We start from the raw sequence: 14,181 nt of genomic DNA, 5'->3' as shown, positions 1-14,181 counted from the left end.
TTGGATTTTTTTAAACTACCACTTTAAGACTGTGATTGAATAAGCTCTGTTAAGAATTATCTCTAAGTTCGACTGTTTGATAACGACAGACGCATAACACTGTTAACTTCCATTTAAGTTAGTCAATGTTTACTTCTGGATGTTTTTGAGTAGAGGTTAATAAATTTCTTTGTTTATTTATAAAAACCCGACTCAATTTCATATCTACTGCTGCTGGTGCGTAACCAAAGTAAGAGTCACTGGTCTATAATTTCCTGGGCTATCCCTACTCCCTTTCTTGAATAAGGGAACAACATCTGCAGCCCTCCAATCCTATGGAACCTCTCCCGTCCTCATTGATGATGCAAAGATCATTGCCAGAGGCTCAGCAATCTCCTCCCTCTCTTCCCACCGTAGCCTGGGGTACATCCCGTCCAGTCCTGGTGACTTATCCAACATGCTCAAGCTTTTCAGAGCCCTGCAAGTCATCCCGATAATCGCCAAGATCCTTTTCCATAGTGAATACTGAAGCAAAGTATTCATTAAGTACCGCTGCCATCTCCTCCGTTTCCATGCACACTTTTCTACTGTCACACTTGATCGGTCCTATTCTCTCACGTCTTATCCTCCGCCTTGGGGTTTTCCTCAATCCTACCCTCCAAGGCCTTCTCATGGCCCCTTCTGGCTCTCCTGATTTCATCCTTAAGCTCCTTCCAGCTAGCCTTATAATCTTCTAGATCTCTATCATTACCTAGTTTTTTGAATCTTTCTAAGCTCTTCTTTTCTTCTTGACTAGATTTACAACAGCCTTTGTACATCATGGTTCCTGTATGCTACCATCCTTTCCCTGTCTCATTGGAACGTATCTATGCAGAACCTGATGCAAATATTCCCTGAACATTTGCCACATTTCTTCCATACGTTTCCCGGAGAACATCTGTTTCCAATTTATGCTTCCAAGTTCCTGCCTGATAGTCTCATATTTCCCCTTACTCCAATTAAATGTTTCCCTAACTTGTCTGTTACTATCCCCCTCCAACGTTATGATAAAGGAGATAGAATTGTGATCACTATCTCCAAAATGCTCTCCCACTGAGAGATCTGACACCTGACCAGGTTCATTTCCCAATACCAGATCAAGTACAGCCTCTCCTCTTGTAGGCTTATATTGTGTCAAGGAACCTTCCTGAACACACCTAAGAAACTACACCCCATCTAAACCCCTCACTCTAGGGAAATGCCAATCAATATTTGGGAAACTAAAATCTCCTTCCACAACAACCCTGTTATTATTACACCTTTGCAGATTCTGTCTCCCTGCCTTGCTCCCCTGTTTCCATCCAAGGGGTCAGTGTGGACATAGTGGAGGATTACAAAAACCTGGGGATACGAATGGACAATAAACTGGACTGATCAAAGAACACTGAGGCTGTCTACAAGAAGGGGCAGAGCCGTCTCTATTTCCTGAGGAGACTGAGGTCCTTTAACATCTGCCGGACAATGCTGAGGATGTTCTCCCAGTCTGTGGTGGCCAGTGCTATCATGTTTGCTGTTGTGTGCTGGGACAGCAGGCTGAGGGTAGCAGAAACCAACAGAATCAACAAACTCATTCGTAAGGCCAGTGATGTTGTGTGGGTAGAACTGGACTCTCTGACGGTGGTGTCTGAAAAGAGGATGCTGTCTAAGTTGCATGCCATCTTGGACAATGATTCCCATCCACTCCATAATGTACTGGTTAGGCACAGGAGTACATTCAGCCAGAGACTCATTCCACCAAGATGCAACACTGAGCGTCATAGGAAGTCATTCCTGCCTGTGGCCATCAAACTTTACAACTCCTCCCTCGGAGTGTCAGACACCCTGAGCCAATAGGCTGGTCCTGGACTTATTTCCACTTGGCATGATTAACTTATTATTATTTAATTATTTATGGTTTTATATTGCAATATTTCTTCACTATTCTTGGTGCGGATGTAATGAAACCCAATTTCCCTCGGGATCAATAAAGTATGTCTGTCTGTCTTTATCCCTGTTACTATTGGTTTACTACTGTTATTATAAGGTAAGATTAAATAGGTTAGGACTTTATTCCTTGTAACATTAGAGGACTAAGAGAAGATTTGATAGATGTATACAAAACTGAGAGATATAGATAAAATAAATGCAAGCAGGCTTTTACTGCTGAGGTTGGGTGGGGTTACAACTAGAGGTCTAAGGTTAAGGCTGAAAGGTGAAAAGTTTAACGGAACATGAAAGGAAACTTATTCACTCAGAATTTTGTGATTGTGTGGAACAAGCTGCCAGCGCAAATGGTGCATGTGAGCTCAATTTCAACATTTAGAAGTTCGAAAAGGTACACGATGGTATAGTGATTTGGGGTTTTGGTGCTATTGTCACTGTTCTTTTCTGCGAGTGAGAGAGTCGGGGATTGTTATGTGAAGAGGATCATTGATTGTTTTTGTGGATGCTAGTGCTGCGAGTGAGGGTCTCGAGTTTTGTTTCTTTTCTTTTTCATGCCGGTTTAGGGGGGAGGGAGTTGATACGTCTTTTCTTTCATCAACACCCATGGTCTTTCTGTATTAATGGCTAAGTGGAGTACACAAATAGCGAAGTTGTATGATATATGCATACTTTGACAATAAAACAAAACTTTGAACCTTTGATAGGGGTATGGAGGGCTATGGTCTGGGTGCAGGTTGATGGGACTGGGCAATTTAAATGGTTTGGCATGGATTAGATGGACCAAAAGGCCTGTTTCTGTTCTGTACATTTCTATGACCACTTAAGGATAAAGGGGGATCATTTGCTTGGATATGGAGGATTTTTGTCAGGTCCTTAATCAATATTTTACATCAGCATTTACCAAGGAGAAGGAGATGGAGAATAGGGAGATCAGTGCCAAGCATATTAATACGCTAGAGCATTTTGAAGCAACAGAGAGGTCTGTTTGGTCTCTTAAAGAGTATTGAGGTGGATAAGTTTCCAGGGCCTGATGGGATATACCCCAGGATGTTGAGAGAGGCAAGAGAAGAGATTGCTGGGAATTTGACCAATATCATTTTGTCCTCTCTAGCCACAGGTGAGATTCTATTATTTAAGAAAGGGAACCAAGGTTAATCCTGGAAATTACAGACAGCGGGTCACCCGTCAGTGGTAGCTAAGTCAATGGAGAGAATTATTATGGATAGATTTTATGAGCATTTGGAGAACCATGGCCTAATTTGGCAGAGTGAACATTGTTTTGTGTGAGGAAAATTGTGTCTTACTAACTTGATTTGAGTTATTTGAGAAGTTGATGAGGGTAATTGATGAAGGTAGAACCATGGATATTGTTCACGTGGATTTCAGTAAGGCATTTGAAGTTCACCCAGAAGATTAAGATGCATGGAATCCAGATTCAGAACTAGCTTGCCCATAGATGATAGAGAGTACTGGGACCTCTGCTGTTTGTGATGTATATTAATTTGCTGGATGAAAATTCAGATGGGTGGGTTAGTAAATTTGCAGGTGATATGAAGATTAATGGTGTTGTGGATAGCATAGAAGACTAGCAAAGAATACAGTGGAATATAGATCAGTTGCAGGTATGGGCATAAAAATGGCAGATGGAGTTTAACCTGGCCAAATGTGAAGTGTTGCACCTTGGTAGCTCAAATGTAAAGAGACAGTACTCTGTTAAGGACAAGACTCTTAACAGTGTCGATAAGCAAAAGGGATCTTGGAGTCCAAGTTAATAGCTCCCTGAAAGTGGTGACACAGGTTGGTAAGATGGTTAAGACAGCACATGGCATGCTTGCATTTTTTAGCAGAGGCAAGGAGTTCAAAAGTCAGGAAGTTATGTTGCAGCTTTATAAAACTCTAGTTAGGCCGCATCTGGAATATTGTGTACAGTTCTGGTCGCCCCCATTATAGGAAGGATGTTCAGGTTGTGGAGAGGGTGTAGAAGAGGTTTACCAGGAAGCTCCCTGGATTAGGAGGTATCTGCTATAGGTAGAGGTTGGATAAACTTGAGCTGTTTTCTCTGGAGCAGAAGAGGCTGAGAGGAGATCTGATAGAGGTTTATAAGATTATGAGAGGCATAGATAGAGTAGACAGACAATATCTTTTTAACAGGATTAAAAAGCTTCATACCAGAGGGCATGAATTTAAGGAGAGGGGATAACTTAAAAGGAGATGAGAGGCAAGTAGTTTTTTTAAAAACACAGGGAGTGGTGGGTGCCTAGAATGTGCTGCCTGGAATGGTGGTAGAGGTAGATGCATTGGAGAATTTTAAGAGATGTTTAGATAAACACATGAATATGAGAGAAATGGAAGGATATCGATATATTGAGGGCAGAAGGAATTAGTTAGGTTGCCCATTTGATTACTAATTGAATTGCATTGGCACAACGTTGTGGGCAGAAGGGCCTGTTCTTCCAATGTAATGTTCTTTTTCGATTACTCTATGCTCTATACAAAACACAGTATAAATAACTCACACACAACATAAAGTAATATTACCACAAATAACTTAACAAATAATAAAATATGTTCAAGATGATTGACATTTAGCATAAGGTGCATTTATGACACAAATCAAAAAGTAAACAGAATAACACTACTGGCACTTCATAAGTGGTGAGACCTGGGCGACGGCAGGGAGTTCAGTAGTCTCACAACCTGGGAGTAAGAAGCTGTTTCTTCACCCTACCAGTCCTTGTCCTAATGGTACAGTACCTCCTGCCTGATGGTAGGGGTGAAAAAGACCATGGGATGGATGGGAGAGATCCTCAATAATGCTAAAGGCTTGTGTAGCAGTGCTCCTGATAAATATCTTAGGTGGGATCCTCACAGCCGTCTTCACAATACTTTGTAGGGTCTTGTAATTCCCTTAACAGGCGGTGATGCAGCAGATCAGGACACTCTCAATGATGTTCCTGTTAAAATTGGGGATGGTGAGCTATGTTCATCTTTATCTCCTCTGGAAGCAGAGATGCCACTGTGCTTTCTAGACTAATTAAGTGGGTTGAGAGAGCGGGTGAGACTGTCTGTTCTGTGGACACCCTGGTGCTCCTAACTCTCTCCACAGACGACCCTTTTATGTGCAGTGAGGAGTTGTTAGCCTGCACTTTCCTGAAGTCCACAATCATCTCCAAGTTGAGACTCAAGTAGTTGTTCTTTGAACCATTTTATAAGCTGCACTACCTGCTCTCAGTATGCCGTCTCATTGTCACAAATTTTCTGATTCAGTTTGAGCTGGATCTAGCAGTATAGACATTATATTTTAAAAATTTAAGGCAAATTCCACACACTTAATACTGTGTAAAAATCCTATTTGACCTGCAGCACCCCCATACTTCTCCCATCACCTTGTCCTCTCATATTAGTCAGTGACACCCTGGGAAAAGGTGCTGTCTGTCCATCAATCTATGACATTTATCACTTTATGCATCTTTATCGTGTCGCCTCTTATCCTCCTTCACTCCACAGAAGAGCCCTAGTTTACTCAACCATTCCTTATAAGATATATTCTCTAATCCAGGCAGCAACCTGGTAAATCTCTGTTCCTTCTCTAGAGCTTCCACCTTAATGCTACTGAAATGACTAGAACTTAACACAATACTCCAAGTGTGATCTACCCAGAGTTTTATAAAGCTCCTGAACTTATTTTCGACTAATGAAGGCCACCACACCATGCAGCTTCTTAACCAGCCTACCAATCTGTGTGGCAACTTTGAGAGATCTATGAACTGAAACCCAAAATCCCTTTGTTTCTCTACACTGCTAAAAATACTGCCATTAACATTGTACTCTGCCTTCACATTTAACCTTCCAAAGTAAATCATCACACTTATGCAGATTGAATTCCATCTGCCACTTCTCAGGCTAGCTCTGCATCCTATTAATGTCACGTGTATGCTACAACAACCTTCTACACCATCCACAACACCACCAACCTTCATGTCATCTGCAAACTTACTAATCCATACTTCCATGTCCTCATCCAAGTAATTTATAAAAATCACAAATAGTAGGGGTCCCAGAGCAGATCCCCACAGAACGCCACTGGTCATGGACCTCCAGTATGCTCCACCTACTACTTCCCTCTGCTTCAGTGAGCAAGCCTCATTCTAAGTTAATGAGCCTACCATGGGGAACCTTGTTGAATGTCTTACTAAAATCTATATACACCACATCCACTGCTCTACCTTTATTAACTGGTTATGTCACTTCCCGAAAAGAGTCCATCAGGCATGTGAGACTCGCCTTGTCCCACACAAATCCATGCCAAATAGTCTCACTGGTGATGAGACATAACTTTGCCCACCAAATAAGACTCTGCATCATCCCTGAATTTGGGTCTAACAGATTACAAATCCTTGATTTGGTCCATAGGCTGTGTGACAGTAATGGATTTCAGCTGATGTATTGAAAAGAAAGCTTCAATTGGGCTTGGTGTGTATGGATTAATGAGGAACAATTTAGCCTAAAGTCAGTCTATTGACAACCTGCTGTAATACTCATCTGGGAGTAACTGAAGTAAATTGTTCAGACCTTCAAGTGTGCCTTATACTCTTTAGTTGAATATTATGCTTGTATGTCAACACTTAGTCAGAAGGTTGGATTGTTGGCTATCAAGAAAGGAAGTCAATGAATGAATTTGAAACAAAAATTCACAATACAAGGCATACACTATCACTGTCCTCCCGCAAACTCTGTCCAGTCTGCAAGGTAAATACCATGACACTTACCTCCTCTGCCGCAGAATCACGGTAATACTTTAGAACCTTGTTACTGAGAACAAACCAATGCTTCTTCCACTGTAAGAAAACAGAGCATGTTCCTGAAACTTTCCTATTAGGTCTTTCTATCTGTCTTTCACATATGCAGAAGCACAAGACACTTATTTCTATCACATGGTATTGAATGTGAGAGTGGCCACAGGCATTTGCCTGTCTGTCACCACTGAAGGCAAACAGCTTTCACTTTATGATTTCATATCAATGTTTTTACAGACTAGGAACCTAAACAGGGTTGAAAAATGCAACAGTACCAGTTCTCAAAAGGTGAATAAGAACAAGTTTAAAAGTGCTTCACTGAGATGAGTTAATTTGATGATGTTTCTAGCATGTGTTCATGCCAATATCCAGCACACACCTACACCAATCTCATTATCCCTCTAATTTCATCATCTACTTCCCACTGCCCTTCAGAATTTTTGAAGTAAATTAAAAGAGAAAGACAATGTGACACATTGTGTGTGTTGAGGAAGACATTGAATTTTGAAATCATCTGTAAATAACAAACTAGTAAATCTGTAGGAAAGAGAGAAAAAAGTTGCAAAAAAAACTAGAAAAAAAGATTTTAAATATTTATGTGAGCTCTCATGGGAAAGATATGAATGAATTACATGTTACTCTTAGCAAGTAGAGGCACATGATAAAGAAGGGGCTGAGACATTAAAGTTTGCTTTTATCTGTTTACACATCAGAAAATAATAACACCTAGTAGTTGCATATAGAGGGTACTGCAACAGTGAGAAACCTGACGATATTAGAGTCAGAGTCATAGAGCACTGAGGCACAGAACAGAGCCTACAACTGATCCAGCCCATGCCAACATGTTTTTTTTTGCCTAGTCCAATTTACCCACACCAGAACACAATCCTTCATATTCCTATCATCTAAGGACCGACCCATCCAAACTTCAAAGATTTAAAAGATTCAAAGTACACTTACTATCAAAGTATGTATGCAGTATACACCCAATATTCATCTTTCTGCCAACAGCACGAAACAAAGAAAACACATGGAACTCGTTCAAAGAAAACATCAAACACCCAATGTGGGGGAAAAAAATAATAAATCATGCAAACAGTGAAAAAAGAGTGAATAACATACAGGATATTAAACATCAAACCGAAAAGTTCTTGAAACAGTCTAAGAACATTCAGTTTAGTTCACTTCAGCTCAGTTGAGCACTGTGTCATTTGTTCACACTGATCAAAAACGCCCAAAATAGCAATAAAAAAAAAGTAACCAGAAACACATACAAACATTAACTGCACTGGTCACTAGCGCCATCTTGACCTGTTAAATATTGCAATTAGGACTGCATCCACCACTTAGACCGGCAGCTCATTCTACCACCCACTGAGCGCACCAATACATCACCATTTTCAAGATATTACGGATCTGAATTTCCAGATCCCTGTGTTCTACCACACTCCTAAGTCCTTCCGCACTAAATGAGCTAAACATTTAGATTCATTAGGATTCAAAAAAGAATTACTAGCCTGATTTCTGGAACAAGACAATTATCTTATCAGAGAGAATGGGTTGGGACATCAAAACCTGTACTTTCCAGAGATTAAGATAAGAAAGAGGTGATTCCACTGAAATACATACACCTCTTGTTGGGACCGATACCTGGTGAGTCTGGAACTAGACAGAGTTTTAGAACAGGGAGTTGACTATTGCAGTGTTATGGGAAGAAATATCTGCACTAATGAAATCATGAACTTTTGCCCAAAGGGACAGAAAATGATGATGAGATAGAACAGGAAAGAGATGTGCAAATAAAAGATTCACCATGACTTAACAGAAATTCAGATTTGCATCATGAGAGGAGGAAATGTATGACAATTTTAGTTTCTCACCTTGCCATCTGCAGAGAGTTTTGTCATCCAACCTTTCTTAAAATTCAGCAGGTCTGGCTGAAAATGGGAAATGGAAGATTGAAAATAAAATGTCTTACGGCCTCAATAACAAGAGATAAAAGACAGTCAGCAACTTAAACAATTAAAAATTGTAAATAAGAGGAAACTCTGCAACATTCATGATTAAAATCAGGTGGCAGCTTACAAATGAGAACCATACACCAAACAAGCACGAGTCATGTTAAAACAAATCTGTATTTGATTGGTTACCCCTCCATTCCCAGCCGCGTTCTTCCTTCAGTTCACATTTTCTCCCCTCTTGTTCTCCGTGCTCGCCATCATCACAGATGTTCTTGCATTTTGCCCATCTTTCCCCATTTCCTAATAACCCAGTATTTTGATAGTGAATCTTGTTACCGTCACTGTCGATTCACTCGTTCTCCTGTCCAGTGACTTAGCCCTGCGAGACTGTGAAATGGGCACTGCAGAAATGTCTGGGGAAGAGCTGATCTGGTTTGATTCACAGAGCAAATCCTGTGGCAAATATCAGCAAATGAATGAAAAATTAATACACAGAAAATGCCAGGAACTCAGCAAGTCAGGCAGCATCTATGGAGAGAAATAAAGAGCCAATGTTTCAGACCAGACCCTTTGTCAGAACTGGAAAGGAAGGGGAGAGAATCCAAAATAAATGTGTGGGAGGGGAAGGAGTAAGAAGGGAGGAGGTTAAAATTACCAAAAATTAGAGAAATCAATGTTCATGCCTTCAGGTTGGAGGCTACCTACATGGAATGAGGTCTTGCTCCTTCTTACTCAGTATGACTCCATCATAGCAGTAGAGGAAGCCACGGACAGGCATGTCAGAATGGGAATGGGAAGATGAACTGAAATAGGTACCTCTAGGAGATCCTGCCTCTTGCAACAAATGGAGCGAAGATGCTGACAAAGCAATCTTCCACTCGGTATCGGCCTCACCAATGCAGCGGAGGTCACATTGTGAGTACCTGATATAACAGATAATTCCTACAGACTCATATGTGAAGTATCACCTCACCGGGAAGGACAGTTTGGGCTCTGAATGCTGGTGAGGGAGGAGGTATAGGTACAGTAACCATATAACAATTACAGCACAGAAACAGGCCATCTCAACCCTTACAGTCCATGCCAAATGCTTACTCTCACCTAGTCCCACTGGCCCGCACTCAGCCCATAACCCTCCATTCCTTTCCTGTCCATATACCTATCCAATTTTACTTTAAATGACAATACCAAACCTGCCTCTACCACTTCTACTGGAAGCTCGTTCCACACAGCTACCACTCTCTGAGTAAAGAAGTTCCCCCTCGTGTTACCCCTAAACTTTTGCCCCTTAACTCTCAACTCATGTCCTCTTGTTTGAATCTCCCCTACTCTCAATGGAAAAAGCCTATCCATGTCAACTCTATCTATCCCCCTCATAATTTTAAATACCTGTATCAAGACCCCCCCAACCTTCTACACTCCAAAGAATAAAGACCTAACTTGTTCAACCTTTCTCAGCAACTTAGGTGCTGAAACCCAGGTAACATTCTAGTAAATCTTCTCTGTACTCTATTTTGTTGACATCTTTCCTATAATTCGGTGACCAGAACTGTACACAATACTCCAAATTTGGCCTCACCAATGCCTTGTACAATTTTAACATTACATCCCAACTCCTATACTCAATGCTCTGATTTATAAAGGCCAGCATACCAAAAGCTTTCTTCACCACCCTATCCACATGAGATTCCACCTTCAGGGAACTATGCACCATTATTCCTAGATCACTCTGTTCTACTGCATTCTTCAATGCCCTACCATTTACCATGTATGTCCTATTTTGATTAGCCCTACCAAAATGTAGCACCTTACACTTATCAGCATTAAACTCCATCTGTCATCTTTCAGTCTACTCTTCTAACTGGCCTAAGTCTCTCTGCAAACTTTGAAAACCTACTTCAGTATCCACATCGTCACTTATCTTAGGATCATCAGCATACTTACTAATCCAATTTACCACCCCATCATCCAGATCATTAATGTATATGACAAACAACATTGGACCCAGTACAGATCCCTGAGGCACACCACTAGTCACAGGCCTCCAACCTGACAAACAGTTATCCACCACTACTCTCTGGCATCTCCCATCCAGCCACCATTGAATCCATTTTACTACTTCAATATTAATATCTAACGATTGAACCTTCCTAACTAACCTTCCATGTGGAACCTTGTCAAAGGCCTTACTGAAGTCCATATAGACAACATCCACTGCTTTACCCTCGTCAACTTTCCTCGTAACCTCTTCAAAAAATTCAATAAGATTTGTCAAACATGACCTTCCATGCACAAATCCATGTTGACTGTTCCTAATCAGACCCTGTTTATGCAGATAATTATATATACCATCTCTAAGAATACTTTCCATTAATTTACCCACAACTGATGTCAAACTTACAGGCCTATAATTGCTAGGTTGACTCTTAGAACCTTTTTAAACAATGGAAAAACATGAGCAATACACCAATCCTCCGGCACCATCCCCATTTCTAATGACCTTTGAAATATTTCTGTCAAAGCCCCTGCTATTTCTACACTAACTTCTCTCAAGGTCTTAGGGAATATCCTGTCAGGACCCGGAGATTTATCCACTTCTATATTCCTTAAAAGCACCAGTACTTCTTCCTCTTTAATCATCATAGTTTCCATAACTTCCCTACTTGTTTCCCTTACCTTACATAATTCAATATCCTTCTCCTTAGTGAAAACCGAAGAAAAGAAATTGTTCAAAATCTCCCCCACCTCTTTTGGCTCCACACATAGCTGTCCACTCTGATTCTCTAAGGGACCAATTTTATCCCTCACTATCCTTTTGCTATTAATATAACTGTAGAAACCTTTTGGATTTATTTTCACCTTACTTGCCAAAGCAACCTCGTATTCTTTTAGCTTTTCTAATTTCTTTCTTAAGATTCTTTTTACACACTTTATATTCCTCAAGCACCTCATTTACTCCATGCTGCCTATATTTATTGTAGATATCTCTCTTTTTCCAAACCAGGTTTCCAACATCCCTTGGAAACCATGGCTCTCTCAAACTTTTAACCTTTCCTTTCAACCTAACAGGAACATAAAGATTCTGTACCCTCAAAATTTCACCTTTAAATGACCGCCATTTCTCTATTACATCCTTCCCATAAAACAAATTGTCCCAATCCACTCCTTCTAAATCCTTTCACATCTCCTCAAAGTTAGCCTTTCTACAATCAAAAATCTCAACCCTGGGTCCAGTCCTATCCTTCTCCATAATTATATTGAAACTAATGGCATTGTGATCACTGGACCCGAAGTGCTCCCCAACACATACTTCCGTCACTTGATTCCCTACTTCCGTATCTCATTCCCTAACAGGAGATCCAACACTGCCCCTTCTCTAGTTGGTACCTCTATGTATTGCTGCAAAAAACTACCGTATCCTGCACACATTTTACAAACTCCAAACCATCCAGCCCTTTTACAGAATGGGCTTCCCAGTCCATGTGTGGAATATTAAAATCTCCCACAATCACAACCTTGTGCTTACTACACATATCTGCCATCTCCTTACAAATTAGCTCCTCCAATTCTCACTCCCCATTAGGTGGTCTATAATACACCCATATATGTGTTACTACACCTTTCCCATTCCTCAATTCCACCCAAATAGTCTCCCTAGACGAGCCCTCTAATCTATCCTGCCAGAGCACTGCTGTAGTATTTTCTCTGACAAGCAATGCAACACCTCTTGTTCCTCCGATTCTATCACACCTGAAGCAACGAAACCCAGGAATATTTAGTTGCCAATCACACCCCTCCTGCAACCATGTTTCACTAATAGCTCTAACATCATATTTCCAGGTATCAATCCAGCTCTAAGCTCATCCACCTTTCTTACAAAGCTCCTAGTATTAAAATAGGTGCATTTAAGAAACTCTCCACCTCTTATTCTCTGCGTATCACTAACGGTGCAAACATCTTTACTATCTTCTTTTTCTTCCTTCTCCCATACATCTGTTCCTACACTCTGGTTCCCCTCCTCCCTTGTATCTAGTTTAAATCTACTGGAACCACTGTCGCAAACCTACCTGCAAGAATATTTGTCCCTCTCCAGTTCAGATGTAAACCGTTCCGCCGGAACAGGTCCCACCCTCCCTGGAAAACTGCCCAATTATCTATAAATCTGAAGCCCTCCCTCCTGCACCATGTCTTCAGCCACGTGTTGATCTGTACTATCTTACTATTTCTAAACCCGCCTGCACGTGGCACTGATAGCAATCCTGAGATTGCTATCCTGGAGGTCCAGTCCTTTAACTTGGTGCCTAACTCCCTAAACTCACCTTCCAGGACCTCCTCACTCTTCCTACCCACATCATTGGTCCCTACATGGACCACGACATCTGGCTGCTCACCCTCCCTCTTGCTGAGAACTCGATCCGAGATATCGTGGACCCTGGCACCAGGGAGGCAACAGACCATCCCGGATTCTTGATCTTATCACACTTGTAAGGATAAGTCTCAAGAGGAAGATCAATTGGGAGGGACCCTGGCAATGCTCTTTTCTTGCTGCTGCCATCAGGTAGAAGGTACAGGTGCCTCAGGACTCACACCACCAGGTTCAAGAACAGTTACTACCCCTCAACCAAAAAGGTTCTTGAACAAAGAGGAGAACTACACTCAGTTAAGGACTCTTTTAACTTGTTATTTCAAGCTCATTATGTATTGCTATTTATTTATTATCTGCATTTGTAAAGTTTGTTTACAGTTTACATATCCTGTTTACAGTTACTGTTTTATAGATTTGCTAAGTATGTCCATAAGAAAAAATCTCAGGGCTGTATGTGGTGACGTATGTACTCTGATAATAAATGTTACTTTGAAATTTAAATGGACAAGGAAGTCACATAGCGATCCCCCTGGAGAGAAGGAGTTCAGGGGTAAGGAGGGAAAGATGTGCTTAGTTGTAGGATCCTGCAGGAGATGGCAGATGTTCCAGAGAATGATATGCTGGATACAGAGGCTTGTGGGGTGGTAGGTAAGGACAAGGGAAACCTTATCGCTATATAATTGTGGAAAAATGGAGTGAGGGAAGATGGGGAAATGGAGGAGGTATGGGTAAGAGCAAATCTAAATAAACTTCCAACTTGTAGGGAAACATATTATACATTTCTTTAGAGAGAAATGTTACATGAAAATTTCAGAAGAAATGTTTTATGTAGCCCCACTGGAAAGTTGAAAAGAAAATGGACTTGGGCACTCCTAAAATCAGTGATAAGTGCCAAGGAAAAATCTAGGCAAAATTCAAGAGAAGGGCATTAGTAATATCAAGTTATATTGATGCTATTCAGACTAATTGTAACATCACTTAATTGACAATGTAGGGTTGAAATGCTTGGGCTAATTGGAGACAGTTTTACATTTGTTTAGAAATGGTTGGATACAGCCTTGGAGAAAGGGCAGGTGTTTTGACACAAATATATAACATTCAGAAAGCCAGTATGAAC

General features: G+C 40.9%; 1 protein-coding gene across 8 annotated transcripts in view; it reads right to left on the bottom strand.

The window, feature by feature from the left end:
• LOC140735685 (myosin phosphatase Rho-interacting protein-like) overlaps nucleotides 1-14,181 on the bottom strand; it is a 307,455-nt gene that overhangs the window by 103,779 nt on the left and 189,495 nt on the right. For 6 of the 8 annotated variants that reach the window (XM_073061038.1, XM_073061039.1, XM_073061037.1 and 3 more), the window contains 3 exons: nucleotides 9,035-9,151; nucleotides 8,618-8,674; nucleotides 6,711-6,779 (listed from right to left, as the gene is read on the bottom strand). In XM_073061038.1, coding sequence (XP_072917139.1) covers nucleotides 6,711-6,779; nucleotides 8,618-8,674; nucleotides 9,035-9,151 — 243 coding nt within the window. The remainder of the gene's footprint in view (nucleotides 1-6,710; nucleotides 6,780-8,617; nucleotides 8,675-9,034; nucleotides 9,152-14,181) is intronic. The other 2 variants (XM_073061042.1, XM_073061041.1) reach the window with 1 other exon arrangement.

This window comes from Hemitrygon akajei, chromosome 11, assembly GCF_048418815.1.
Source record: "Hemitrygon akajei chromosome 11, sHemAka1.3, whole genome shotgun sequence".
Taxonomy (NCBI): Eukaryota; Metazoa; Chordata; class Chondrichthyes; order Myliobatiformes; family Dasyatidae; genus Hemitrygon; species Hemitrygon akajei.
This window is presented reverse-complemented; position numbering and strand designations above follow the sequence as displayed.